The sequence below is a fragment of the Salvelinus namaycush genome, chromosome 26, assembly GCF_016432855.1.
Source record: "Salvelinus namaycush isolate Seneca chromosome 26, SaNama_1.0, whole genome shotgun sequence".
In the NCBI taxonomy this organism is placed as follows: domain Eukaryota; kingdom Metazoa; phylum Chordata; class Actinopteri; order Salmoniformes; family Salmonidae; genus Salvelinus; species Salvelinus namaycush.
In genome coordinates, this window is record NC_052332.1 from 41,254,210 (window position 1) to 41,281,005 (window position 26,796).

General features: G+C 39.7%; 1 protein-coding gene across 2 annotated transcripts; it reads right to left on the reverse strand.

Annotated features, from left to right (window-relative positions):
• Positions 1–852: 852 nt before the first annotated feature.
• On the reverse strand, positions 853–26,796 carry LOC120021900. Of its 2 annotated transcripts, XM_038965740.1 has the most exons (8): positions 26,624–26,796; positions 21,097–21,149; positions 19,691–19,756; positions 16,644–16,709; positions 13,161–13,226; positions 5,191–5,263; positions 4,918–4,987; positions 853–1,708 (listed from the first exon to the last, which is right to left on the reverse strand). In XM_038965740.1, exons 1-8 carry the CDS (start codon positions 26,629–26,631, stop codon positions 1,622–1,624), a joined length of 489 nt encoding a protein of 162 aa, XP_038821668.1. In that variant the 5' UTR covers positions 26,632–26,796; the 3' UTR covers positions 853–1,621. The 2 variants fall into 2 exon arrangements, with proteins under 2 accessions (XP_038821668.1, XP_038821667.1); XM_038965739.1 differs by lacking the exon at positions 26,624–26,796 and having other exon boundaries at positions 21,097–22,769.

Consider the following 26,796-nt stretch of genomic DNA (forward strand, 5'->3'; position numbering starts at 1 on the left):
CAGAGATTCATTTGAGGGTTCTAGGGGTCCAACACAAATTAAACAGCAGGTCCAGAGATTAATTTGAGGGTTCTAGGGGTCCAACACAAATTAAACAGCAGGTCCAGAGATTAATTTGCGGGTTCTAGGGGGGTCCAACACAAATTAAACAGCAGGTCCAGAGATTAATTTGAGGGTTCTAGGGGTCCAACTCAAATTAAACAGCAGGTCCAGAGATTAATTTGAGGGTTCCAGGGGGGTCCAACACAAATTAAACAGCAGGTCCAGAGATTAATTTGAGGGTTCTAGGGGGGTCCAACACAAATTAAACAGCAGGTCCAGAGATTAATTTTAGGGTTCTAGGGGGTCCAACACAAGTTAAACAGCAGGTCCGGAGATTAATTTGAGGGTTCTAGGGGTCCAACACAAGTTAAACAGCAGGTCCAGAGATTAATTTGAGGGTCCTAGGGGTCCAACACAAATTAAACAGCAGGTCCAGAGATTAATTTGAGGGTTCTAGGGGGGTCCAACACAAATTAAACAGCAGGTCCAGAGATTAATTTGAGGGTTCTAGGGGTCCAACACAAATTAAACAGCAGGTCCAGAGATTAATTTGAGGGTTCTAGGGGTCCAACACAAATTAAACAGCAGGTCCAGAGATTAATTTGAGGGTTCTAGAGGGGTCCAACACAAGTTAAACAGCAGGACCAGAGATTAATTTGAGGGTTCTAGGGGTCCAACACAAATTAAACAGCAGGTCCAGAGATTAATTTGAGGGTTCTAGGGGTCCAACACAAATTAAACAGCAGGTCCAGAGATTAGTTTGAGGGTTCTAGGGGTCCAACACAAATTAAACAGCAGGTCCAGAGATTAATTTGAGGGTTCTAGGGGTCCAACACAAATTAAACAGCAGGTCCAGAGATTAATTTGAGGGTTCTAGGGGGTCCAACACAAATTAAACAGCAGGTCCAGAGATTAATTTGAGGGTTCTAGGGGTCCAACACAAGTTAAAGGATAGAAATAACAGGTTGCAGATATAATTTTTTTTTTTACAAATGAAGGTCTGATGAGCAATGGTACATTTCTTAGTGACCATTCAATAGGAATATATTGAATAGATAAAACCAGAATCAGTTGCCAGAGATGAATATAAGGTAGGCCAGCCAGATCTTAATAATAGACTACTGAAACAATCCAATGATGTTCACATTTTATAACTAAATATAGTTTATATGTACAGTGTACATCTTATTATTCAGTGTTGCAGTGTGTCACAGATGTGTGGGATGTTTAAGGAATATGTGTGAAGTTTTGAGTTAGATGCCATGCATGGAAATGTAATTATTTTTTTTGTCCTGTAGTTGGTTTAACTCCGCACCCATCCTGAGCTGAGCAGAGGGTTTTTTTCTTCCATTTTTGACATTCACAGAAGTAAAATCAAACCACTTGGCTTTGAAAATTCACTTGACTACTAGGCTTGAATCAGTTTGGTAGGACATTGTGGTAGGGGTTGTGTGTTGGTAGCAGGGAGTGACATAGCTAGTGCCTAAGTCGTGTGACGTGAAGATAACCCTGGTTTAAAACAAAAGACAATTGAAAATAGACATTTCCAGTCCATCCTGTGTTCTGTATTTCTGTTCCTCTAGGGTTCTACAATGATTGGTTCCACCTTCCCTCCATGTTCTGCTGTGGTTTCTTCTGTTGCTGCCTCGTTGGCCACACGATTGTTCTGGTACACAAAGACAGAGAGAGATGGGCTGTGTTTGTGTGTGCACTGAGAAAAGGGGTGAGGTTGAGATGTGTAACCAATGGAATCTTTTGGTTACCAGCAAACTGAAATGTTCTTGCTACACCACCAAAAGTTGTGACAGAGATAGGCCACAGATTTAATGACAAGAATACATTTCTGCACTTTGCTAAAAGTTGGCCAGAATCAAGTCAATAATTGTCTGATTGTCTGACAACGTAAAAATAGAAGTGCTTAGGGACACTTGATGTAAAGTTAAGTCTTAATAAATTATTCGTATCTCTTTTCTCACTGTCATTGTAAATAATAATTTGCTCTTAACTGATTTGCCTAATTAAATAAAAGTAAAATAAATACATCATAATCTGCACACAATACTCCATAATGACAAAGTGATATTTGGGGGGGGGGGGGGGGGGGGGGGAATTTAGCAAATGTATTACATTAAATACAGAAATATCTCATTTACAGTATTCATGCCCCTGAGTCAATAATGGAGATGCACCTTTGCCAGCGATTTCAGCTGTTAATTTTTCTGGGTAAATCTCTAATACTTGTAGTTACTCCACAATACTAACCTAATTGAGAGAGTGAAAAATAGAGAAGCTTGAACGGAATAAAAATATTCCAAAACATACATCCTGTTTGCCACAAGGCACTAAAGTAATACTTCAAAAAATGTGGCAAAGCAAATAACTTTTGGTCCTGAATAAAAAGTATTATGTTTGGGTCAAATTTGGTATAGATCGTTGACGCAAAAAAGACGAAAACATCTATTTTAATCCCACTTTGTAACACAATTTTTTTTGAAAAAAGTCAAGAGGTGTGAATACTTTCTGAAGGCATTGTATATCCACACACTCTCAAAAATAAGGCTACAGTGTTGTTCCCTGGGGTACAAAAAACTAAAAGGTACAGTACACATGTGGTACTGTACCTTGGGAGGTACACATAGGTACTCACATGGTACTGTGTAGATAATCTAGTATAATGTAAAAATGTTCTACCCAATATTTTGAATATAAAGTACAATCATCACTGCACTTTGAAATGTAGGTGGGGTCAATGTACCAGTTGGGCTCATTAGCATCTTTGGGGGAGTGATCTAATAAGATGCATATTTATGCCCACCGTCAGTGGAAGTGTTGTACCAGTCTAAGTGGTTGGCCGGTTATGTTGTTTAAGGTAGAGCACCTCTTTTGACACTGTTAGTTTTGCAATCTTTCTAAGACCGTGTTACAATAAAGAGCCGCATTCTGCATTTCATAGGAAATTAATGGAAGTTAATTATCTGAAAGTTGATGTGAATTTTGCGTTACCTAACTGGCAACCGGCTTTCAGTGGGTTATGGCCAGTAACTGCTAATACTGCACTGGCAACTAACTGCCACCTACTTACTGGCAACCAGATGTCAGTAAATTATTGTAAAATGTATTACAGGAACTGCCAGTAACTTACTGTACACTTTCAATGAACTTTTTTGATTACACGATAACGGATAAAATTATTTGACAGATAGTAAGCATTCTTTGTAGTCGGTACCTTTTAGGATACATGTACACTATACCCTAGCTGTACCCATATTCTTGAGAGTGTAAATACATGTTATTTAAAAAAAAAAATATATATCTTTTTTTTAAATTTTACCCACTTTTTCTCCCCAATTTCGTGGTATCTAATTGTTAGTAGTTACTATCTTGTCTCATCGCTACAACTCCCGTACGGGCTCGGGAGAGACGAAGGTCGCAAGCTATGCGTCCTCTGAAACACAACCCAACCCAGCCGCACTGCTTCTTAACACAGCGCCCATCCAACCCGGAAGCCAGCCGCACCAATGTGTCGGAGGAAACACCGTGTACCTGGCCCCCTTGGTTAGCGCGCACTGCGCCCGGCCCGCCACAGGAGTCGCTGGTGCGCGATGAGACAAGGATATCCCTACCGGCCAAACTCTCCCTAACCTGGACAACGCTAGGCCAATTGTGCATCGCCCCACGGACCTCCCGGTCGCGGCCGGCTGCGACAGAGCCTGGGCGCGAACCCAGAGTCTCTGGTGGCACAACTAAATACATGTTCTTGATATAAATATGTATCTGGTGGCAGAAACATTAACCCACTCCTGACCAAGAGGTTGTAAGTTCAAATGCCCAGAGCGTATATCCATACTTGACGTCGAGGCTCCCTGAGCACTGCCCCTTTCACTTTGGTTTGTCAGATAATCGCACAATTATTGATTGGATTTTGGGCAACTTTTAACAAATTGCAGAAATGTATTCTTGCCAATAAATATGTGGCTAATCTTTATCAATGCCACAGACCTGATGGTGCAGCAGGGAATTCAGGTCACTGGTAACCAAGTTCAAATCCCAATAGAGATTTAGTCCCAAGTGTGCTCAGAATACATAATGTTACAAGATTATACAGGTAGCCTAGTGGTTAGAGCATTGGGCTGGTAACCGAAAGGTTGCTAGATCGAATCCCTGAGCTGACAAGATCAACATCAGTTGTTCTGCCCCTGAACAACAAATAAGCATTTGTTCTTAACTTACTTGCCTAGTTAAATAAAGGTAGAAAAATACATAAAATATTTTTTTAACAATGACAAATCAGCAGCGTAATGTAATGTTACGACATAACACCGTCATGCAACTATACAAATACAGTTCAGTTTAAAAAAATACCATATAAGTTGTTACTGAATATTTACTGCAAATCAGTAGCTGGTAAAAAATTACAGATAATTTTTAACAGTGTGTGCCATAAGCGCATCTGAAGAATCCTATAAGTGTAACTGTAGAACCTGTAATCGGTTCTACCTGGAACCAGAGGGGTTTTCATGAGAGGGTTCTGCGTAGAACCCAAAAGGGCTCCGCCCTACAGGGATCGAACCAAGAACCCACGTGGGTATACAGCAGCATGCTCGTCCCTTTCAGCAGTAATACTTTAATAATAAAATACAGTAACTTTGTGTATATTAACTGTATGTTCACTGTAACCAGTTGGCAGGATATGTTTAACAGTGTAATGAAGAACCCTCTTGTTCCTGGTAGAACCGTCCTCAATTCAACAAATGGTTATACAAATAGTTATTCAAAGAACCACTGTAAAAAGGTTCTTCACAGCCCAAGGAAGGCTTCCCATACAGGGACAAAACGAAAAACGAGTAACCTTTGTGTGTGTGCATGGAAACTCACCCAGTATGTTAATTTGAGTTCTGGTGTGTTCTCCTGATTTAAATTCCATGGCCACTTGACATGGATTCTCCTGAGGGCATAACAACACATAACAAAACCTTACAGGCAGTTGTATCAACCCAACCTCCTGAAATACGATCGCCCACGTCAAACTTTAAAACAGCCAAATAAACAGGAATAAAGAGATATTTACTATATGTAACCAGGGGGTAAATTACAACTTTACACGGGCACTTAAAACATAAAGTCTGATGTTTCATCTATGTGTCTGACCTGTAGGTTAGCGCTAGGACCGCGAGGAGACCCATTCCAGCAGCACCAACCCCCAGCAACACAGACAGGCCACCTTAAGTGAAACATAAAGTGAAACATAAACCATTACCTGGTCATCTCTGTTTCCAGTACGTGTCCTTGCTTAGGTATCCCACTTGTCCCTGTCTTTCTTACCTGTCCCTAGCTTCCTCTGACTTGTCCCTAGCCTCCTCCTACCTGTGGAGGTGTGTCTTCCTGTCCCTAGTGTCATGACATGGCCCTTTCTGGGTATAGATAGTGGCATCTCTCTCTCTCTCTCTCTCTCTCTCTCTCTCTCTCTCTCTCTCTCTCTCTCTCTCTCTCTCTCTCTCTCTCTCTCTCTCTCTGTGTCTCTCTCTCTCTGTCTCTCTCTGTGTCTCTCTCTGTGTCTCTCTGTGTCTCTGTCTCTGTCTCTGTCTCTCTCTCTTTCACCCAGGTTCTGTTATCTCAGGTCGTAAATTCCTGGCAGAGACTTTCTGCCCCTGGCCATGCAGAAAGAACAAAGGATTTCACATGGCGAACTCCTAAATCCCCAAAATGGGAATTTGAAGCTACATTTCCACTTGTGGGAATGTTCCGTGGACACTTAAGGGACAGGCATGACGAGTATGTTTCATTTGGTGACCTTAGAGAGGACAGAAAACACACATAACTATATCTCTGAATGTGTACATTTCTCAATTATTGGGTTTCCATCTAATTCTTGTGTAAAATTAATGAGTAAAGATGAAAATATTTGTAAAATGATGTTCCTTTAAAGTTTAACTAAGTTATTGGCCAGCCCCTGTGAGCACAGACATGATCTGGCGTCATAGAACCGCCATTTCAAATGTTAGGAATTAAACCCCATCCTGAGGAAATCCTCTTCAGACCACGTATACCTCGATGGACACCGAGGGGGCACAGGTTGAGTTCAGACCACTAAAACCTCAGTATAAGCTTAGGTTGTAATGGTTGTTAAATTCCTAACCATATCACGTAGAGCATTGGCTACATGGAAATGGTTTAACTCTGAGACTATCGGTCCCGACCGAGTAAGAGCAAATCTTAGGTACTAATTACTAGTCTGCAGCTAGAAATTATGTAAGCCTAGGATTGCGAATACCGACAACTGACGAAACATCTATTCTATGAGAACATTTCTGAATGGTACTCTGAAGTATCCATCCTAAACACGAAATATTTTGATCTTCAGGGAAGCAGAGCGACGCTGATGAACTAATTCTCCGCAGACAGACGATTCCAACAGAAATCACGACGACACACTGGGCATAAATATATATTGATTGAAAATATTCCCGAATGAGTGAGCGTTCATGTGCAAAGGATTAGCATTTCAAATAATATAATTATAAACTGTGTAGTGATCCCTTTGGTGTTTCCTGCCTGTTCTCAGTAGATACCCACTTCCCTTTGTCCACCAAGCCATCATATCGGTTTAGCCCACTAGGGAACCTCCCCTATAATTTCCTTGTAACCATAGCTACTGTTGTTTGTTTATGAATTTCTGTGATTATTTCTGTGTATGGATGATTTATAGAAAAGGCTGGGTTCGTGCAGATAACCAACAATTTACGGCGTTTGGAATGAGACTAACGTGAGGTAAAGAATAAATCATAAATTAGAATACTAATTTATCAGATATAAAAATTTCTGAAAAGTTATATTAGGAAAATTATAACTTAGTTAGTCACGTACAAATAATTACAGAGAATTGATATGATAAAATAGCAGTCTTCACTTTTAATGATGCCAAAGACACGACACTAGCCTCCTCTTCCTACCTGTGGAGGTGTGTCTTCCTGTCCTTAGCCTCCTCTTACCTGTAGAGGTGTGTCTTTCCTGTCCCTAGCCTCTTACTACGTGTGGAGGTTTGTGTTACCTGTCTGTAGCTGCTTCCTACCTGTGGAGGTGTGTCTTACCTTAATTGTAACGGTTTAGCAGATTATAGTAAAATAAGATCAGTCTTTACGTGGCTAAAAGAAATGGAATATAACATATACTGTTTACAGGATACTCACTCTACATCCTTAGATGAAGTTGCATGGAAAAAGGGATGAGGTGGTGAAATAATTTTCTGTCATGGACAAAGGAACTTAAAAGGTGTGATGATATTAATTAACAAACATTTTGATCTGAATGTGCAAATAGTCAGGAATGATTCTCAAGGAAGGTGGATCTTTTTGAATATGAAAGTGGATGAAAAAGAGATTTGGCTCATTAATCCATATGGTCCAAATCAGGATGATCCATACTTCTTCGTAAACATTTATATTTACATTTTTATATATTTTTTAACTTACAGGCAACAAATGATCAAATCATTATGGTAGGAGACTATAACACAGTGTTAAGTACCTCAATGGACCGTAAAGGTAATCACTCTACAAACTATCATCACCGTGCCCTTAATAAGGAAATCACAAATATTATGGACATATTATAAATAGTGGATATTTGGAGTCTAAAAAAACCTGACCTAGTGAGATATACATGGAGGAGACTTAATCAAGCTAGTTGTCACGCCCTGACCATAGAGAGCCCTCGGTTCTCTATGGTGTTTAGGTCAGAGTGTGACTAGGGGGGGTTAACTAGTGTTTAGATTTCTAGGTTTGTATGGTTCCCAATTGGGATTGGGATATTGATTGTTTGTTAGTGTGTTTGGGCACTATGTCCTCACGATCTTTGTAAGTTTTATTTTGTTTTGTTAGTTTCACTTAAATAAATATGTGGAACTATACTCACGCTGCACCTTGGTCCGCTCATTTCCAAGATCGTGACACTAGTCGTCTTGACTACTTTGTCTCTTTCTCTCTTGCATCAAAGGTTCAAAAAGTTTTAATAGGAGACAGAATGTGATCGGATCATCATCTAATTGGCCTTCACATAATTCTTATTCAATTACCACGTGGACGGGGATATTGGAAATGTAATCAAAGTATACCGGAGGACAGCTTAGTTTTAACTAAGACAAAATCATTTATAACTGAATTGTTCATAATAATATATAATATATCGTATAATATCTGTTCAGCAAATCCCCTTATTGTTTGGGATACCTTTAAGTGTACCTTCAGAGGTCATTCAATTCAATATTCATCAATAATAAAAAAGCAGTTTCTGTCTAAAGAGACCAGACTAACAAGGGAAATCCATGAACTAATAGTACAGGTAGATGGCAATAAAAACGATACTACAGAAATACAAAATAAGTTACAGGAAAAACAAAAAGAACTGGGGGAAATTATTCAAGAACAATCGAATGTAATCTATTACAAAAATAAAGCTAATTGGATGGAAGATGGAGAAAAATTCACCAGATTCTTCATGAATCTCCAACACAGGAACGCTAACAAAAATAAATTGGAGAAACTCGTTACTGAAGACGGAGTCATCTATAATTCTCCGAATTATATTTTGAAAGAGGAAGCTAATTATGTTAGGCAGATGTTCTCTTTTCCGTCCCATCCTCTCCCACTGAATGAAGATTACGATAAGGAATTCTAATCAAAACTATAAGAAATAGAAAATTAACAAATGTACAGAAGATAAGCGCGAAGGCCAAATTACAGAGAAATAACTTTTTGAGGCTATTAAATCCTTTCAGTCTGGAAAAACCCCAGGGCTTGATGGCATACCGGTAGAGGTATATCAAGTATGTTTTGATACACTAAAAGCTCCATTGTTAGATTGTATTAACTACTCCTATAGAAATGGTAGTCTGTCAGGTACTCAGCAGGAAGGTCTGATTTCTCTATTATTAAAACAAGACCCAGATGGCAAATATAAAGACCCAGTCTATTTAAAACACTGGAGGCCCCTTACACTTCAATGTTGTGATGCGAAAATACTAGCGAAATGCATAGCACTTTTACCAGGTATTGTTCATCCTGATCAGACAGGTTTTTTACATGGACGATACATTGGAGATAATAACCACTACTAGAAGTAATAGAACATCATGAAACATATAAGAAGTCAGGCCTGGTATTTATAGCGGATTTTGAAAAAGCTAATTTGATAAATTAAGACTACATTTCTGTGATTCTCTTATAATTATTTATAATTTAATTAATAATAATAATTTAGCTTAATTTATTATTTGCATTTATTATAATTAAGTTTACCTACACTTAGTTTGAAGTCATTAAAACTTGTTTTTCAACCACTCCACACATTTCTTGTTAACAAACCACATTTTTTGGCAAGTCGGTTAGGACATCTATTTCACTTGTTATTCACTGTATCACAATTCCAGTGGGTCAGAAGTTTACATACACTAAGTTGACTGTGCCTTTAAAAAGCTTGGAAAATTCCAGAAAATTATGTCATTGCTTTAGAAGCTTCTGATAGGCTAATTGACAACATTTGAGTCAATTGGAGGTGTACTTGTGGATGTATTTCAAGGCCTACCTTCAAACTCAGTGCCTCTTTGCTTGACATCATGGGAAAATCAAAAGAAATCAGCCAAGACCTCACAAAAAATGTTTAGACCTCCACAAGTCTGGTTCATCCTTGGGAGCAATTCCAAATGCCTGAAGGTACCCCGCTCATCTGTACAAACAATAGTACACAAGTATATACACCATGGGACCACGCAGCCATCATGCCGATCACGAAGGAGACACGTTCGGTCTCCTAGAGATGAATGTACTTTGGTGCGAAAAGTGCAAATCAATCCCAGAACAACAGCAAAGGACCTTGTGAAGATGCTGGAGGAAACAGGTACAAAAGTATCTATATCCATAGTAAAACGAGTTCTATATCGACATAACCTGAAAGGCCACTCAGCAAGGAGGAAGCCACTGCTCCAAAACCGCCATAAAAAAGTCAGACTACGGTTTGCAACTGCACATGGGGACAAAGATCGTAAAGAAATGTCCTCTGGTCTGATGAAACAAAAATAGAACTGTTTGGCCGTAATGACCATTGTTATGTTTGGAGGAAAAAGGGGAAGCTTGCAAGTCGAAGAACACCATCCCAACCGTAAAGCACGGGGGTGGCAGCATCATGTTGTGGGATTGCTTTGCTGCAGGAGGGACTGGTGCACTTCACAAAATAGTTGGCATCATGAGGCAGGACAATTGTGTGGATAATTTGAATCTCAAGACATCAGTCAGGAAGTTAAAGCTTGGTTGCAAATGTGTCTTCCAAATGGACAATGACCCCAAGCATACTTCCAAAGCTGTGGCAAAATGGCTAAAGAACAACAAAGTCAAGCTATTGGAGTGGCAATCACAAAGCCCTGACCTCAATCCTATAGAAAATGTGTGGCCAGAACTGAAAAAGCGTGTGTGAGCAAGGAGGCCTACACACCTGACTCAGTTACACCAGCTCTGTCAGGAGGAATGGGCCAAAATTCACCCAACTTATTGTGGGAGGCTTGTGGAAGGCTACCCAATTTAAAGGCAATGCTACCAAATACTAATTCAGTGTATGTAAACTTCTGACCCACTGGGAATGTGATGAAATAAATAAAAGCTGAAATAAATCATTGTCTCTACTATTAATCTGACCTTTCACATTCTTAAAATAAAATGGTGATCCTAACTCACCTAAGACAGGGAATTTTTACTAGGATTAAATGTCAGGAATTGTGAAAAAATGAGTTTAAATGTATTTAAGTGTATGTAAACGTCCGACTTCAACTGTAAGTGGGAGTGGAGTTGCTGTGCGGGAGATAGAATGATGGTCAAAGATACAAGTCAAAGATAAAGTCAAAATAAAGCATAATAAAAAGTACATTTGAATGACACTAGGTGGCAGTGTTTTTATAACTAATGCCGGTTTGCCTGAGGCTGATGTCGTGCAGGTGTTTGTACACATACATATACACACACTGTCATTCAAATAAACACATACAAGAACACACACATACATGTAATAGTGCCAGACATGCACACAAACATATACAGTTGACATTGCTGTTATGATTTTAGTTGTCCTTGATGTCCTTTGTTTTTTATTTATTTTATTTATTTATTTATTTTACTTCTGTCTTTAACTTTTTTCTCTTTAGTTCATTCTCTTGGTTTTTGTTGCATTGGGGGGTTCTTGGGGGTGGGGGTTCATTCTCTTGGTTGTTGGTGCATTGGGGGGTTCTTGGGGGTGGGGGTTCATTCTCTTGGTTGTTGGTGCATTGGGGGGTTCTTGGGGGTGGGGGTTCATTCTCTTGGTTGTTGGTGCATTGGGGGGTTCTTGGGGGTGGGGGTTCATTCTCTTGGTTGTTGGTGCATTGGGGGGTTCTTGGGGGTGGGGGTTCATTCTCTTGGTTTTTGTTGCATTGGGGGGTTCTTGGGGGTGGGAATTGGAATTAATAATATTTTTATATTTATTTTTCTTCTTGGGAGGGACTGTGGGAGTGGTTGAGGGACAGTTCAAATAGTTGAGGGACAGCTATTGGGGAACTGTGGGGGGGGTCTTGGAGGGTTCGGGTTCACGTTTTTTGGCCTGGTGGGAGATCTGTCAACGTGCCTTTGAGCAGGGCATTGACCCTGGATGCATCTGTGTGTCGCTCGTAATGGGAGTCTGTTGGATGACTGGTGTGGTGTAGTTGTTGAGCGGCTTCACTGCAAGTATATTGTATGTGTTGGGTATTCAAAAATTTTTAAATAAAAAATATACAAATAAATAAAATAATGTTAAGTGATCAAACTTAACAATAGCTTTCCCTTTTTGTCTAAGACAAGTAAATTATGTTCGTTTCTGAGCTTTAACTATTATTAATCAGTAGTTATAATAGAGACATGAGGGGTGCCATAATGAAGCTTGGGAGGGGCTGAGTGCAGGGAAAACGATCACATTTAGCTGATAAGGGGAGGAACCGTTGAAGGCTCAAATCACTCAGCTCCCTGCTCAGCAATAATGATGCAATGTTTAGCGATAAGGAGGAGATGTATGTATACTACCACTGGTGAAACCATGTTTTTTGTCTAATATTGAACGGATGGGCAGAATAAACTTGGTTTAAAGCTTTCATAGTGTCCGTTGAGTTTGTACTAACAGGATCAAACACGGCTACGACAACTGAACCGTGTTAAAGGATGTAACACGGCTAAGAAACCTTGACAATGTTAAGGTATCAAACGTGGCTAAGACAAGTAAACCATGTTAAGGTATCAAACGTGGCTAAGACAAGTAAACCATGTTAAGGTATCAAACGTGGCTAAGACAAGTAAACCATGTTAAGGTATCAAACGTGGCTAAGACAAGTAAACCATGTTAAGGTATCAAACGTGGCTAAGACAAGTAAACCATGTTAAGGTATCAAACGTGGCTAAGACAAGTAAACCATGTTAAGGTATCAAACGTGGCTAAGACAAGTAAACCATGTTAAGGTATCAAACGTGGCTAAGACAAGTAAACCATGTTAAGGTATCAAACGTGGCTAAGACAAGTAAACCATGTTAAGGTATCAAACGTGGCTAAGACAAGTAAACCATGTTAAGGTATCAAACGTGGCTAAGACAAGTAAACCATGTTAAGGTATCAAACGTGGCTAAGACAAGTAAACCATGTTAAGGTATCAAACGAGGCTAAGACAAGTAAACCATGTTAAGGTATCAAACGTGGCTAAGACAAGTAAACCATGTTAAGGTATCAAACGAGGCTAAGACAAGTAAACCATGTTAAGGTATCAAACGAGGCTAAGACAAGTAAACCATGTTAAGGTATCAAACGTGGCTAAGACAAGTAAACCATGTTAAGGTATCAAACGAGGCTAAGACAAGTAAACCAATGTAAGGTATCAAACGAGGCTAAGACAAGTAAACCATGTTAAGGTATCAAACGTGGCTAAGACAAGTAAACCACGTTAAGGTATCAAACACAGTTGTTTAATATTTAACCCAATCTAACATTGACTGTGGGTTCTGTATGTCTCATATAATTTGATACTCACATTTTTTGTAAGTTTGCTCTTGTACTCTTGGACATCTATGCTTTGTACTCACCGTCCGAGTCTGCACTTTGGTCTATCTCATTGTGTGCCTCTTCCACCCCATCAATGACGAGGACACCTGGAACAAAGATAATCACTATTAGGACTGGGAAGAGGGTTAGTCAGAGATAGTTAATTATTTTTAGATGCGGGAGAGGGTCAGTAAAAATGTACGTGAAATTAAGAATACCACCATCATTTCTGAAATGAGGTCACTTAATTTAAATGGTGTGAAATCATCAACGGAATTGCATCTCTATGTAGAAACTCTGTGCACAATTCAATTGACAGGAAGTTTTACATAAGTATTCCTACTCCGTGTAGAAGCACCTTCGGCAGCAATTACAGCTGTGAGTCATACTGAGGAAGTCTCTTTCCACACCTCGATTGTAGAACATTTACCTTTTATTCTTTTCAAAACTCTTTAAGCTCTGTCAAATTGGTTGTTGATCCTTGCCAGACAACCTTCTGCAGGTCTTGCCATAGAATTCCAAGTAACTCTGCCACTCAGGAAAATTCACTGTCTGCTTGGTAAGCCCACTCAAGTGTAGATTTGGTCTTCTATTTTTGGTTATCGCCCTGCTAAAAGGTGAATTAATATCCCAGTGTCTGGTGGAAAGCAGACTGAAACAATTGCTTCTCTAGGATTTCACATGTGCTTAGTTCCATTCTGTTTCTTATTTTTATCCTGAAGTCACTTGCTTGGCCACATGTTTTGCAATAATAGTTTAGTGTCTTTTTTAAACTGTTTGTCTCATGGTGAAATCCTTGAGCGGTTTTCTTCCTCTCCTTGCAACTGAGTTAGGAAGGAAACCTGTATCATTGTAGTGCTTCTGTGATTTGATACACCATCCAGTGTAATTAATAACTTCACCATTCTTCATAGGATATTCCGTTTTTTTACCCATCTACCAATATGTACCCTTCTTTACAAGGAATTGGGAAAATCTCCTGGTGTATGTTGTTGAATCTGTGTTTGAAATTCACTGCTTGACTAAGGGACCTCAGATAATTGTATTTCACAGCAAAATCATGTTTTAATCTCAGTAGGGTGGGCATGCCCATTGACCCCCCCTAAGGGTGTTGACCCTGGAACTCATTGATCCGACACCCTAAAAAAATTCTAAGTTACACCCTTTCACCTGTCAGTGCTGTCTGACAAACAGTAACTTCTATCTCGAACGATCCATTCCCATCCCGACACTGAGCTAGCCACACTTCCACTCTGTATCAATCAACCTGTATTTATACAGCACATTTCTTTCAAATGTTTTTTATCAAACAATGAACGGTAGAAAGATAAACACACAATATGTTTCTACACAAATATAAAATTAAGATAGACAAGAATAACATTTAAATAGCAAAACAATGGTACAATAACAGAGGACATGAGAGAGTAATGCAGCAATATAATAAATAAAAGGTGATAAAATAAAGAAGAAATATAGAAGGGGGTCATTTAAATAAAGTAGATAATATTGTTAATACAACTGTAACCTTTTTAAGATCAAATGCATCTAAGACAACTAAACCATCGGCTTCCTATTTCGCAGCAAAGCATCCTTCACTCATGCTGCCAAACATACCCTCGTAAAACTGACCTTCCTGCTGATCCTTGACTTCAGCGATGTCACTTACAAAATTGCCTCCAACACTCTACTCAGCAAATTGGATGCAGTCTATCACAGTGCCATCCGTTTTGTCACCAAAGCCCCATATACTACCCACCACTGCAACCTGTATGCTCTCGTTGGTTGGCCCTCGCCTTATATTTGTCGCCAAACCCATTGGCTCCAGGTCATCTATAAGTCTTTGCTAGGAAAAGCCCCACCTTATCTCAGCTCACTGGTCAACATAGCACCACGCACCCGTAGCACACGCTCCAGCAGGTATATCTCACTGGTCACAACCAAACTCAGATCGTCCTTTGGCCGCCTTTTCTTCCAGTTCTCTGCTGCCAATGACTGGAACGAACTGCAAAAATCACTGAGGCTGAAGACTCATATCTCATTTAAGCACCAGCTGTCAGAGCAGCTCACACATCACTGCACCTGTACATAGTCCATCTGTAAATACCCCATCCAACTACCTCATCCCCCATACTGTTATTTATTTTCCTCCTTTGCACCCCAGTAGCTCTACTTGCACACTCATCTTCTGCACAGCTATCACTCCAGTGTTTCATTGCTATATTGTAATTATTTTGTCACTATGGCCTATTTATAGCCTTACCTCCCTTATCCTACCTCATTTGCACACACTGTACATAGTCTTTTTCTATTGTATTATTGACTGTATGTTTGTTTATTCCATGTGTAACTCTGTGTTGTTGTTTGTGTCGCACTGCTTTGCTTTATCTTGGCCAGGTCGCAGTTGTAAATGAGAACTTGTTCTCAACTGGCCTACCTGGTTAAATAAAGGTGAAATAAATAAAAAATAATGTTAAGGTGTCAAATGAGGCTAAGACAACTGAATCGTTAAGGGATCAAACGTGGCTAAGACAACTGAATCGTTAAGGGATCAAACGTGGCTAAGACAACTGAATCGTTAAGGGATCAAACGTGGCTAAGACAACTGAATCGTTAAGGGATCAAACGTGGCTAAGACAACTGAATCGTTAAGGGATCAAACGTGGCTAAGACAACTGAATCGTTAAGGGATCAAACGTGGCTAAGACAACTGAATCGTTAAGGGATCAAACGTGGCTAAGACAACTGAATCGTTAAGGGATCAAACGTGGCTAAGACAACTGAATCGTTAAGGTATCAAACGTGGCTAAGACAACTGAATCGTTAAGGGATCAAACGTGGCTAAGACAACTGAATCGTTAAGGGATCAAACGTGGCTAAGACAACTGAATCGTTAAGGGATCAAACGTGGCTAAGACAACTGAATCATTAAGGGATCAAACGTGGCTAAGACAACTGAATCGTTAAGGTATCAAACGTGGCTAAGACAACTGAATCGTTAAGGGATCAAACGTGGCTAAGACAACTGAATCGTTAAGGGATCAAACGTGGCTAAGACAACTGAATCGTTAAGGGATCAAACGTGGCTAAGACAACTGAATCGTTAAGGTATCAAACGTGGCTAAGACAACTGAATCGTTAAGGGATCAAACGTGGCTAAGACAACTGAATCGTTAAGGGATCAAACGTGGCTAAGACAACTGAATCGTTAAGGGATCAAACGTGGCTAAGACAACTGAATCGTTAAGGGATCAAACGTGGCTAAGACAACTGAATCGTTAAGGTATCAAACGTGGCTAAGACAACTGAATCGTTAAGGGATCAAACGTGGCTAAGACAACTGAATCGTTAAGGTATCAAACGTGGCTAAGACAACTGAATCGTTAAAGGATCAAACATGGTTGTATAATATTTAACCCAATCTAACATTGACTGTTGGTTCTGTATGTCTCACATAATTTGCTACTATCATTTTTTTTGTAAGTTTGCTCTTGTACTCTTGGACATCTATGCTTTGTACTCACCATCCGAGTCTGCACTATGGTCTATCTCATTGTCTGCCTCTTCCACCCCATCAATGAAGAGGACACCTGGAACAAAGATAATCACTATTAGGACTGGGAAGAGGGTTAGTCAATGATAGTTAATTATTTTGTGATGGGGAAGAGGGTTAGTCAGAGATAGTTAAATATTTTGTGATGGGGAGAGGGTTAGTCAGAGATAGTTAAATATTTTGTGATGGGGGAGAGGGTTAGTTAAAATGTATGTGAAATGAAGAAAACCACCATATCTGAAATGAGGTAACTTAACAGGTGTCAAATCATCAACGGAATTGCATCCCTGTGTAGAAACTCTTTGCACAATTAAATTGACAGACATTTTTACCTGCTTTTACATTGAACTAAAACTGGTCAATCTAAGTGGTGTACTGTACAAGGGTAGTATTTTCTCCGTTGTAGGCTATGAGGGGTGGCCAGTCCTCTTCTGGCTGTGCCGTGTGGAGATTATAACAGAACATGGCCAAGATGTTCAAATGTTCATAAATGTTCACAAATAATAATCAGGAGTAAATGTCAGTTGGCTTTTCATAGCCGATCATTAAGAGTATCTCTACCGCTCCTGCGGTCTCTAGAGAGTTGAAAACAGCAGGTCTGGGACAGGTAGCACGTCCGGTGGAAGCTCTGTCAAATTGTTAGTTGATCCTTACCAGACAAACTTCTTCAGGTCTTGCCATAGATTTTCAAGTAACTCTGCCACTCAGGAACATTCACTGTCTTATTGGTAAGCCCGCTCAAGTGTAGATTTGGTCTTCTGTTTTTGGTTATCGCCCTGCTGAAAGGTGAATTCATTTACCAGTGTCTGGTGGAAAGCAGACTGAAACAATTGTTTTTCTAGGATTTTGCCTGTGCTTAGTTCCATTCTGTTTCTTATTTTTATCCTGAAGTTAAGTGCTTGGCCACATGTTTTGCAATAATAGTTTAGTGTCTTGTTTTAAACTGTTGGCCTCATGGTGAAATCCTTGAGCGGTTTCCTTCCTCTCTGGCAACTTAGTTAGGAAGGACACTTGTATCATTGTAGTGCCTCTGTGTTTTGATACACCATCCAAAGTGTAATAGAAACTTCACCATTCTTCGTAGGATATTCAATAGGTATCCTTCTTTGCAAACAATTGGGAAAACCTCCTGATGTATTTGGTTGAATCTGTGTTTGAAATTCACTGCTGGACTAAGGGACCTCAGATAATTGTATTTCAGAGCAAAATCATGTTGTAATCTCCATAGGGTGGGCATGCCCATTGACCCCCCCCCCCCCCTAGAAGGGTGTTGACCCTGGAACTCATTGATCCGACATCCCCAGAAAAATGTATTCAAAGTTACACCCTTTCACTTGTCAGTGCTGTCTGACAAACAGTAACTTCTATCTCGAACGATCCATTCCCATCCCGACACTGAGCTAGCCACACTTCCACTCTGTATCAATCAACCTGTATTTATACAGCACATTTCTTTCAAATGTTTCTTATCAAACAATGAACGGTAGAAAGATAAAGACACAATATGTTTCTACACAAATATAAAATTAAGATAGACAAGAATAAAATGTAAATAGCAAAACAAAAGTACAATAACAGTGGACATGAGAGAGTATTGTAGCAATATAATAAATAAAAGGTGATAAAATAAAGAAGGAATATAGAAGGGGGTCATTTAAAAAAAGTAGATAATATTGTTAATACAACTGTAACCTTTTTAAGATATCAAATGCGTCTTAGAAAAGTCAACAATGTTAAGATATCAAAGACAGCTAAGAAACCTAAACCATGTTAAGACATCAAAGACAGCTAAGAATCCTAAACAATGTTAAGGTATCAAAGACAGCTAAGAAACCTAAACCATGTTAAGGTATCAAAGACAGCTAAGAAACCTAAACCATGTTAAGGTATCAAACGTGGCTAAGACAACTTAACCATGTTAAGGTATCAAACGAGGCTAAGACAACTTAACCATGTTAAGGTATCAAACGAGGCTAAGACAACTTAACCATGTTAAGGTATCAAACGAGGCTAAGACAACTTAACCATGTTAAGGTATCAAACGAGGCTAAGACAACTTAACCATGTTAAGGTGTCAAACGAGGCTAAGACAACTTAACCATGTTAAGGTATCAAACGAGGCTAAGACAACTTAACCATGTTAAGGTATCAACTGAGGCTAAGACAACTTAACCATGTTAAGGTATCAAACGTGGCTAAGACAAGTAAACCATGTTAAGGTATCAAACGAGGCTAAGACAAGTAAACCATGTTAAGGTATCAAACGAGGCTAAGACAACTTAACCATGTTAAGGTATCAAACGAGGCTAAGACAACTTAACCATGTTAAGGTATCAAACGAGGCTAAGACAAGTAAACCATGTTAAGGTATCAAACGAGGCTAAGACAACTTAACCATGTTAAGGTGTCAAACGAGGCTAAGACAACTTAACCATGTTAAGGTGTCAAATGAGGCTAAGACAACTTAACCATGTTGAGGTATCAAACGAGGCTAAGACAACTTAACCATGTTAAGGTATCAAACGAGGCTAAGACAACTTAACCATGTTAAGGTATCAAACGAGGCTAAGACAACTTAACCATGTTAAGGTATCAAACGAGGCTAAGACAACTTAACCATGTTAAGGTATCAAACGAGGCTAAGACAACTTAACCATGTTAAGGTATCAAACGAGGCTAAGACAACTTAACCATGTTAAGGTGTCAAACGAGGCTAAGACAACTTAACCATGTTAAGGTATCAAACGAGGCTAAGACAACTTAACCATGTTAAGGTGTCAAACGAGGCTAAGACAACTTAACCATGTTAAGGTATCAAACGAGGCTAAGACAACTTAACCATGTTAAGGTATCAAACGAGGCTAAGACAACTGAATCGTTAGGGATCAAACACGGTTGTATAATATTTAACCCAATCTAACATTGACTCTGGGTTCTGTATGTCTCATATAATTTGCTACTGTCATTTTTTTTGTAAGTTTGCTCTAGTACTCTTGGACATCTATGCTTTGTACTCACCATCCGAGTCTGCACTGTGGTCTATGTCATTGTCTGCCTCTTCCACCCCATCAATGAAGAGGACACCTGGAACAAAGATTATCACGATTAGGACTGGGAAGGGGTTAGTTATGTTGAGATGGGGAAGAGTGTTAGTCAGAGATAGGGTTAGTTATGTTGAGATGGGAAGAGTGTTAGTCAGAGATAGGGCTAGTTATGTTGAGATGGGGAGAGTGTTAGTCAGAGATAGGGCTAGTTATGTTGAGATGGGGAGAGTGTTAGTCAGAGATAGGGTTAGTTATGTTGAGATGGGAAGAGTGTTAGTCAGAGATAGGGCTAGTTATGTTGAGATGGGGAAGAGTGTTAGTCAGAGATAGGGTTAGTTATGTTGAGATGGGAAGAGTGTTAGTCAGAGATAGGGCTAGTTATGATGAGATGGGAAGAGTGTTAGTCAGAGATAGGGTTAGTTATGTTGAGATGGGAAGAGTGTTAGTCAGAGATAGGGTTAATTGTTTTGAGATGGGAAGAGTGTTAGTCAGAGATAGGGTTAGTTATGTTGAGATGGGAAGAGTGTTTGTCAGAGATAGGGCTAGTTATGTTGAGATGGGGAAGAGGGGAAGAGTGTTAGTCAGAGATAGGGCTAGTTATGTTGAGATGGGAAGAGTGTTAGTCAGAGATAGGGTTAGTTATGTTGAGATGGGAAGAGTGTTAGTTGTAATGAAGAAAACCACCATCATATCTGAAATGAGGTAACTTCACTGGTGTCAAATCATCAACAGAATTGCATCCCTGTGTGGAAACTCTGTGTACAATTATACTGACAGGAATTTTTACCTGCTTTTACATTGGACTAAAACTTGTTCATCTTTGTGGTATACAAGGGTAGTATTTTCTCCACTGTTACTTCTGTTCAGTTTGTCCTTTATTTAAACTGTTATAGGCCTATTTCTATTTTGCCCTGTTCATCAAAAGTGTTGGAAAAACTTGTCAATAATCAACTGACTGGCTTTCTTGATGCCTATAGTAGTCTCTCTGGTATGCGATTTGGTTTCCGTTCAGGTTATGGATGTGTCACTGCAACCTTAAAGGTCCTCAATGATGTCACCATTGCCCTTTTTTGTATTTGTATTTGCCCCAAACATAACACTTTGTACTGAGGACAAAAAATATTCAATATCTGCTTTTTTTTTTTTATTAAATTTTTTACCCATCTGCCAATGTGTACCCTTCTTTGTGAGTCATTGGAAAACCTCCCTGGTGTTTGTGGTTGAATCTATGTTTGAAATTTACTGCTCGACTGAGGGACCTTAAAGATAATTGGGGTACAGAGATGAGGTAGTCAATCAAAAAGTATGTTCGCCTTTCTTGTTTAAGTGTGAAAACAATAAGCAAAGTATATCAAAGAAGGGACCAAGCACAGGCTATACCTTGCAGCAGCCAAAACAGGAAGATGAGTCTCTCTACTCCTCTCATCTGTGTACTTGGGGAGAAAAACACACAAACGCACACATGAATACCAAATCTCACAATATTACTGTTTCTTTTAATCGCTTTGGTACTATGTGGTGGATTTTCAAAACTCTTAGTACACAAATCCAAACTGGTATCACTTCTAATGCAGGCAGTCTTACATTCAACACCTTTCATTTTGCATTGTTTGTCCTCACATTTTAGTTTGACATGTTTTGTGTCATTAGGGAAAAGTGTCTATCAAACCTACGATACAGTTTGGAAATCAACTTTAGAGGTTTGTCAGACAGAATTAAAATAGTTTCAATCTTTGAAACTTCTTGCTTATCCAGTGTTTGCTGCACAGAGTAAATAAACACGGTTCGTACAGACAGTGGCAAGTCAAATTCAAGGACTTTCAACTACTTTTTCAAGCACTAATATGTATTTTCAAGGACCGTCAATTTGTAGTAGTTAGTAGTTATGCAATTGTTTCTAGTTGCCACCAGATGGCAGTATATCGCCACAACGTCATGAAGAAAAGCAACAGTATTCATCACTACCTTACAAGTTCTACTCAATAATACGTTGTTTCACTAGATATTTACATGAATGGTAACTTAAGTTAGTATTGATGCTGTAATTTGACTAGTGATGAACAGAGTTTGGGGACATGCCTAATGGTGAACAGATATTTCCTAGTCACATTACTACACAATTCCAGCTTAATGACTGTTTTAATTGGGCATTTGGGAATCTATTAGTTAATAGTTACTGCTTTTGCCTGGCAACTTTAGTGTCGCCGGTCGGGAGAAGGGCGGGTGGGCTGTGTGAGGATAACGGCATGTGATCGGCCACCAGAACCCGCTTAGTAATTTGAAATATCACGGGCCCCCCAAGAATGAGGTGATTGGCAAAAGATATCTGGAGGTTGTTGCAGGGAAACAGACACACAATGTAGAAGTGGCAGCATGCAGCGTTGTATCTTTCCTCCCTTCATGTGGCTCCTCAGGGACGATTCACACATGATTGCAATGCTATACTGAACAAAAATATAAGACGCAACGTGTAAAGTGTTGTTCCCATGTTTCATGAGCTGAAATAAAAGATCCCAGACATTTTCCATACCCACAAAAGGCAGCATTGAATCTACATTTGCCCGGCATTTTAGCTACCGGTGTGACGTTTGGCAATGTGCCTAATCAGTCTGTTCTGTACCTGCCTGGCTGAGTGGTAGTGTGGGTGGAATGAGCGAGTCGCCTGGCAACCACAGTGTGGGTGGAATGAGCGACTCGCCTGGCAACCACAGTGCGAAACACGTGAGGAAACAAAACGCGTTAGTCTGCCTGGAAATTAATTCGCAAGACCAATACATTTATCTAATATTTTACATAAATATATTTCGTCATTATCGGTTCTCTTCTCATTTTAATTAAAGTACTTTTCAAGTACCAACTTTAGAAAATGTCTGATTTTCAAGGTATTCCAGTACTTGATTTTCAGAGTGCCAAATTCAAAAACTTTAGGCACCTTGTGTGAACCCTGAAATAAAGTGTTGTATGAGCAAAACTTCCCATCAGCTCCGTCACAGACTGGTCTTCCCTGGCTGCCTGACCCTGAAGAGACCTCCGTCACAGACTGGTCTTCCCTGGCTGCCTGACCCTGAAGAGACCTCCGTCACAGACTGGTCTTCCCTGGCTGCCTGACCCTGAAGAGACCTCCGTCACAGACTGGTCTTCCCTGGCTGCCTGACCCTGAAGAGACCTCCGTCACAGACTGGTCTTCCCTGGCTGCCTGACCCTGAAGAGACCTCCGTCACAGACTGGTCTTCCCTGGCTGCCTGACCCTGAAGAGACCTCTGTCACAGACTGGTCTTCCCTGGCTGCCTGACCCTCATGAGACCCCTGTCACCATCTGATCCTGCTCAGATGAGGCATGGCAAAGAATTACATTGTTATATATTATTTTACACATGAATATAATCAATGGTTTAATAATTGAAAGTCCCATTATTCCCATTGTTCCCAGATCCCAGACTAGCCTACTCATCAACTGAATCCATTCATTGATTGTAATACACTGCAAAATTCACCTGAGCTCCGTAGACTGGTCTTACCTGGCTTTCTGACCCCGCTGGGACGGACACCTGTCACCCTCTGATCCCGCTAAGACATGACGAGCACAGTGTGATGTACTGACTGTGCACCACGACAATGAAGCTTGTAAAGCTGTTTATATACCATCTCAGTGTGAAAAGTAGGGAATGACAAAGGAAACTGACAGATCAATAACGTAAGGTCATGTGTACGGAACAGAGCAATTTACAATAGTTTGTTAGCTATAGTTACTAGCTAGCTAACTAGTTCATTACCTTCAGACAGAACTTCCTCTGTCGAGATGGGATGAAAAATTATTACGTTTGCCGATGACACAATAGTGGTAGGCCAGATCACCGACAACGATGAGACAGCCTATGCGCAGGAGGTCAGATACCTGGCAGTGTGGTGCCAGGACAACAACCTCTCCCTCAACATGATCAAGACTAAGGAGATTATGGACTACAAGAAAAGGAGGACCGAGCACGCCCCCATTCTCAAACACACCAAGACAGTCGTGAAGAGGGCATGATGAAGCCTATTCCCCCTCAGAAGACTGAAAAGATTTGTCATGGGTCCTCAGATCCTCTAAAAGTTCTACAGTTGCACAATCGAGAGCATCCTGACTGGTAGCATCACTGCCTGGTATAGCAACTGCTCGTCCTCGGCCTCTGACCGCAAGGCACTACAGAGGGTAGTATGTACAGCCCAATACATCACTGGACCCAAGCTTCCTGCCATCCAGACGGAGTCAGAGGAAGGCCCGAAAAAATTTCAAAGACTCCAGCCACCCTAGTCATAGACTGTTCTCTCTGCTACCGCACGGCAAGCGGTACCGGAGCACCAAGTCTAGGTCCTAAAGGCTTCTTAACAGCTTCTACCCCCAAGTCATAAGACTCCTGAACAGCTAATCAAATCCCCCCCCGAACATTAACTCTGTACCGGTACCCCTGTATATAGCCTTGCTACTGTTATTTCACTGCTGCTCTTTAATTACTTGTTACTTTTATTTAAAAAATTTTACTTATCCATTTTTTACTTAACACTTATTTTTCTTAAAACTGCATTGTTGGATAAGTGCTTGTAAGGAAGCATTTCACTGTAAGGTCTACAACTGTTGTATTCGGAGCATGTGACAATTTTTGTGGGGATTTGATGTCAGTTACACTACTAGCTCAGCACTGGGAATAAATATTGTTTTTCTTCTGTCAAACAGCAGTTACCTTGACAGCTAGATCAGTCAACTAAATAGTAGTCAGTTTCTGCTCCGCTTGTTGTTACAACTCAGAGAAAAAATGCAACACAGACAGTAGCTTTCTCTGTTCATCCCGTGCTGGTCCTCTACACCAGCTTTGCCTTCACTCAGCCTGTCTGCACGCTCTGTGGTGTCTGTGCAGTCCTAAATCACACCACCGTTTTGTATCACAGTGCAATGATAAAACTGTGGGGGACAAACATGCAATTTCAGGATCTGTGTGTGTGTGTGTGTGTGTGTGTGTGGGGGGGGGGGGGTCATGCCCCTGGTGCAGTGTAATGCTTCTGTTTATAGCTCCTACAGACCAGTAATTTAATATCATTACAATACAATACCAATACGCAAATAATGCAGAAAGTCCAAAACAAGAAAGAAATGCATCCCCAGCCTTTCTTAAACTCGTTTGGGGCAAGCGACCAGCATGGCATGGCCTTCTTTCTCTGGGGACCGCTTTGGTAAAAAATAATTCACAATCGCCAAACTCAGGGGCGCAACTTTCAGACATGAAACAAAATATAGGAAGGAAGTTGTGTTGGGGAGAGAGTTGAGTTATTGACTAGACTGGTGCGGCTCGGGCGTGCAGGCGGCTCGGGCTGGCTGGGTGGTCTGGCTGAAATTTGAGGATGTCTTAATAATTAATAATCAAACGTTATTTTACTTTATTTGTTAGAGTTGTTCATTTGTTACGCTATTGTTTTAAGTTGCAAAGCAGTATGGATTATTGAATTATCATGGATCTAGTTCAGTCTTATCAATCACTTAAACATATTTAATAATGATCTCTTACCTAGCTTGATGACTGTGGGCATTTTTGCTTACTTCATGTTGCTCTAAATAGAGACAGCTAGAAGGGCCATGGGTCATATTAGATTGTGTATAAATGCAGGAAATTAGCTTTAGATGACCCCAAAAATGGGAGACCCCCAGACCCACCACCAAGTTTTGTCCCCCCCCCACTTCTAAAACCAAAGTTGCACCCCTGCACTGCACCTGCTGTAACTTCTGCTAATCCTTCTACACGACCAATACACTTTGATTTGTTACATACAGTACATATACAGTACATATTCAATACAGTACAAGACTCAAGGCTGTAATCGCTACCAAAGGTGCTTCAACAAAGTACTGAGTAAAGAAAGGGTCTGAATACCTTTGTATACATTTGCAAATATTTCTAAAAACCTGTTTTTGCTTCGTCATTATGGGGTATTGTGTGTAGATTGATGAGGGATTTCTTTTTTCTTTTTATACATGTTAGAATACGGCTGTAACGTAACAAAATGTGGGGTCTAAATACTTTCTGAATGCACTGTATATCATAGTTTTAATGTTTCTACTTTACAGACTTTACATTTTCATTATGTAGTTGTCAAAATCTGTATAAGACAAACAAGTTGACATGTAAAATCTATAAGTTTACCAAATGTTTAAGTGATCATTAATTAAAAGCAGTCAGAGCCAAATGTATTTTAAGAAAAGAGAAGAGAATCATATTAAAAGTAATGTGAGCATTACATGTATTACAATGTGAAACATGTATTTCTAGATGAAACCCTGATTAAGTGTGGTGATAAAGTGACACATGATTATGTGTGTTGTACTTTAGTCAATTGAAAATGTACTTAAGAGTTTTAAAACAAATGATTGATTGTCTGCTGTAAGAGTTGTGAAAATGTACCTCATACTGTACCTCAAGCGTACAGTAGAGTGCAACTAATTCAGTATTAAAGAGTTTTCAATAAAATTATACTAATTCAGGATTATAGATTATACAATAAAATTATAATAATTCAGTATTAAAGAGTATACAATAAAATTATACTAATTCAGTATTAAAGAGTATACAATACAATTATACTAATTCAGTATTAAAGAGTATACCATACAATTATACTAATTCAGTATTAAAGAGTATACCATACAATTATACTAATTCAGTATTAAAGAGTATACCATACAATTATACTCATTCAGAATTAAAGTATTATGTATACAATTATACTAATTCAGTATTAAAGACTATACCATACAATTATACAATATAAGGGTGCTTAACTATCTGAATATATGAAACAATTCATACATAAGATACACAATATCTATAAGCAATTAAAGTCCAAGTTAATGGTAAAACCCTACCGCTGTGTCCAATACCTCAACATCCTCAGAAAAGGAATATTTCTGTCCAAAATATTTCACCCGCAATTATAATGGAGAAGAGGTAGATTCTGGTACCCTGGGCTGGTTCTGGTATCCAGGGCCACTTATAAAGGAAATGTGGGTGGCAGGTAGCCTAGTGGTTAGAGCGTTGGGACAGTAACCACAAC